We start from the raw sequence: 1,131 nt of genomic DNA, 5'->3' as shown, positions 1-1,131 counted from the left end.
GCAGTCCTGCCAGTAAGGAGTGATCTTATCGCATCCCCTTTATTAAAGCCCAAGCATATCTGCCTGGTGATTATTAAAAGTTGGGGGGGGACCCCCCGCTCGGAGGCGCAGACGTGCCGCTATTGCGAGCACCAGTGTCTCTGCAGATGGAGCGATAGAGGCTGCATCTGCCTGGGCAGGGCTCGCGTACCCCGTGAAGGAGGGGGGGACGGACCCCACACCCCAAGCATCCCTGCGGTCCTGCCGGCTCCTCTCTGCTCACTGGGTACCCGGGGTGGGGGGACAAGGCCTGGGCACCCCAACCTGGGAGGTGGCTCTCCAGCGCAGGAGGAGCTGGGACGGTGTTTCAGGCTAAATTTCAACCCTAAAGAGCATCCCAGGATCCTCGCAGGGAGGTGGGAGGCAGTGGGTGCAGCCATCCCTCTGCCCATGGAACCTTTGTGCGTGCCTCACTCCTCCATCCCACATCCCACATCGTCCGTCTGCCTGTCTGTCCCTTCTCCTGTCTGTCCCTTGTCCCCCTCCATGCTGGGCTGCCAGGGGAGCGCACGGCGTCCCTGTAACTCACCGCACACTTGACGGGCCGGAAGGAGAGGAGGTGCTCGGTCCGGGAGCCGCTGGTTAGCCGCTGTTCCCGCTCCAGGCCTCCCACCGGGGATAGTCACCCTTCTCCAGGATAAACTGCTGCCCCTGGTACTCAGGGTACTCGAAGCCCACCCAGCTGGAGGGGAGAGGAGGAAAGCCCTCAGGGAGGCACGGGCAGCCCCCAGGCTCAGCCCAGGGCCGGCTTCTCCCTCCCATGTAGGGGACGGAGATGTCCTGGCAAGGTGCGGGTCTGTCACGGAGGTCGGGGTCCTCGCTAGCAGCAAACGTCCCTTTTTGAGAGTGGGACCCCTCTCCCCAGGGCCACAGCGTTGCCTCCGACCCGTGCCTCGGTTCGGCAGGGTCTCCCTGCTTTGCAGATGGGGAAACTGAGGCACCGCGCAAGGAGTGCGGGGAGGGAGGTCGCACGATGAGCCGGGTGTCCTGGCCCCCTGGCAGCTCCCGACAGTCCCTTGGGAGCAGCAGGTGTGCTGGAGCAGGGCGCGCCGAGGGGCCGCGGGGCTGGCGGGGCACTTACGGGCCAGACTC

The 1,131-nt window shown here is 65.3% G+C and overlaps 1 protein-coding gene across 1 annotated transcript in view; it reads right to left on the bottom strand.

Moving 5' to 3' along the window:
• CRYBA2 (crystallin, beta A2) overlaps positions 1-1,128 on the bottom strand; it is a gene marked incomplete at both ends in the record, with an annotated part of 2,232 nt that extends 1,104 nt beyond the window's left edge. The window contains 3 exon segments of the mRNA XM_010160834.1: positions 569-631; positions 634-721; positions 1,121-1,128. Coding sequence (XP_010159136.1) covers positions 569-631; positions 634-721; positions 1,121-1,128 — 159 coding nt within the window.
• Between the last annotated feature and the right edge of the window lie 3 nt (positions 1,129-1,131).

Source organism: Eurypyga helias, unplaced genomic scaffold, assembly GCF_000690775.1.
Source record: "Eurypyga helias isolate BGI_N326 unplaced genomic scaffold, ASM69077v1 scaffold31691, whole genome shotgun sequence".
Classification (NCBI taxonomy): domain Eukaryota; kingdom Metazoa; phylum Chordata; class Aves; order Eurypygiformes; family Eurypygidae; genus Eurypyga; species Eurypyga helias.
The sequence above is the reverse complement of the archived record's forward strand: the minus strand, read 5'-3'. Positions and strand labels throughout refer to the sequence as shown.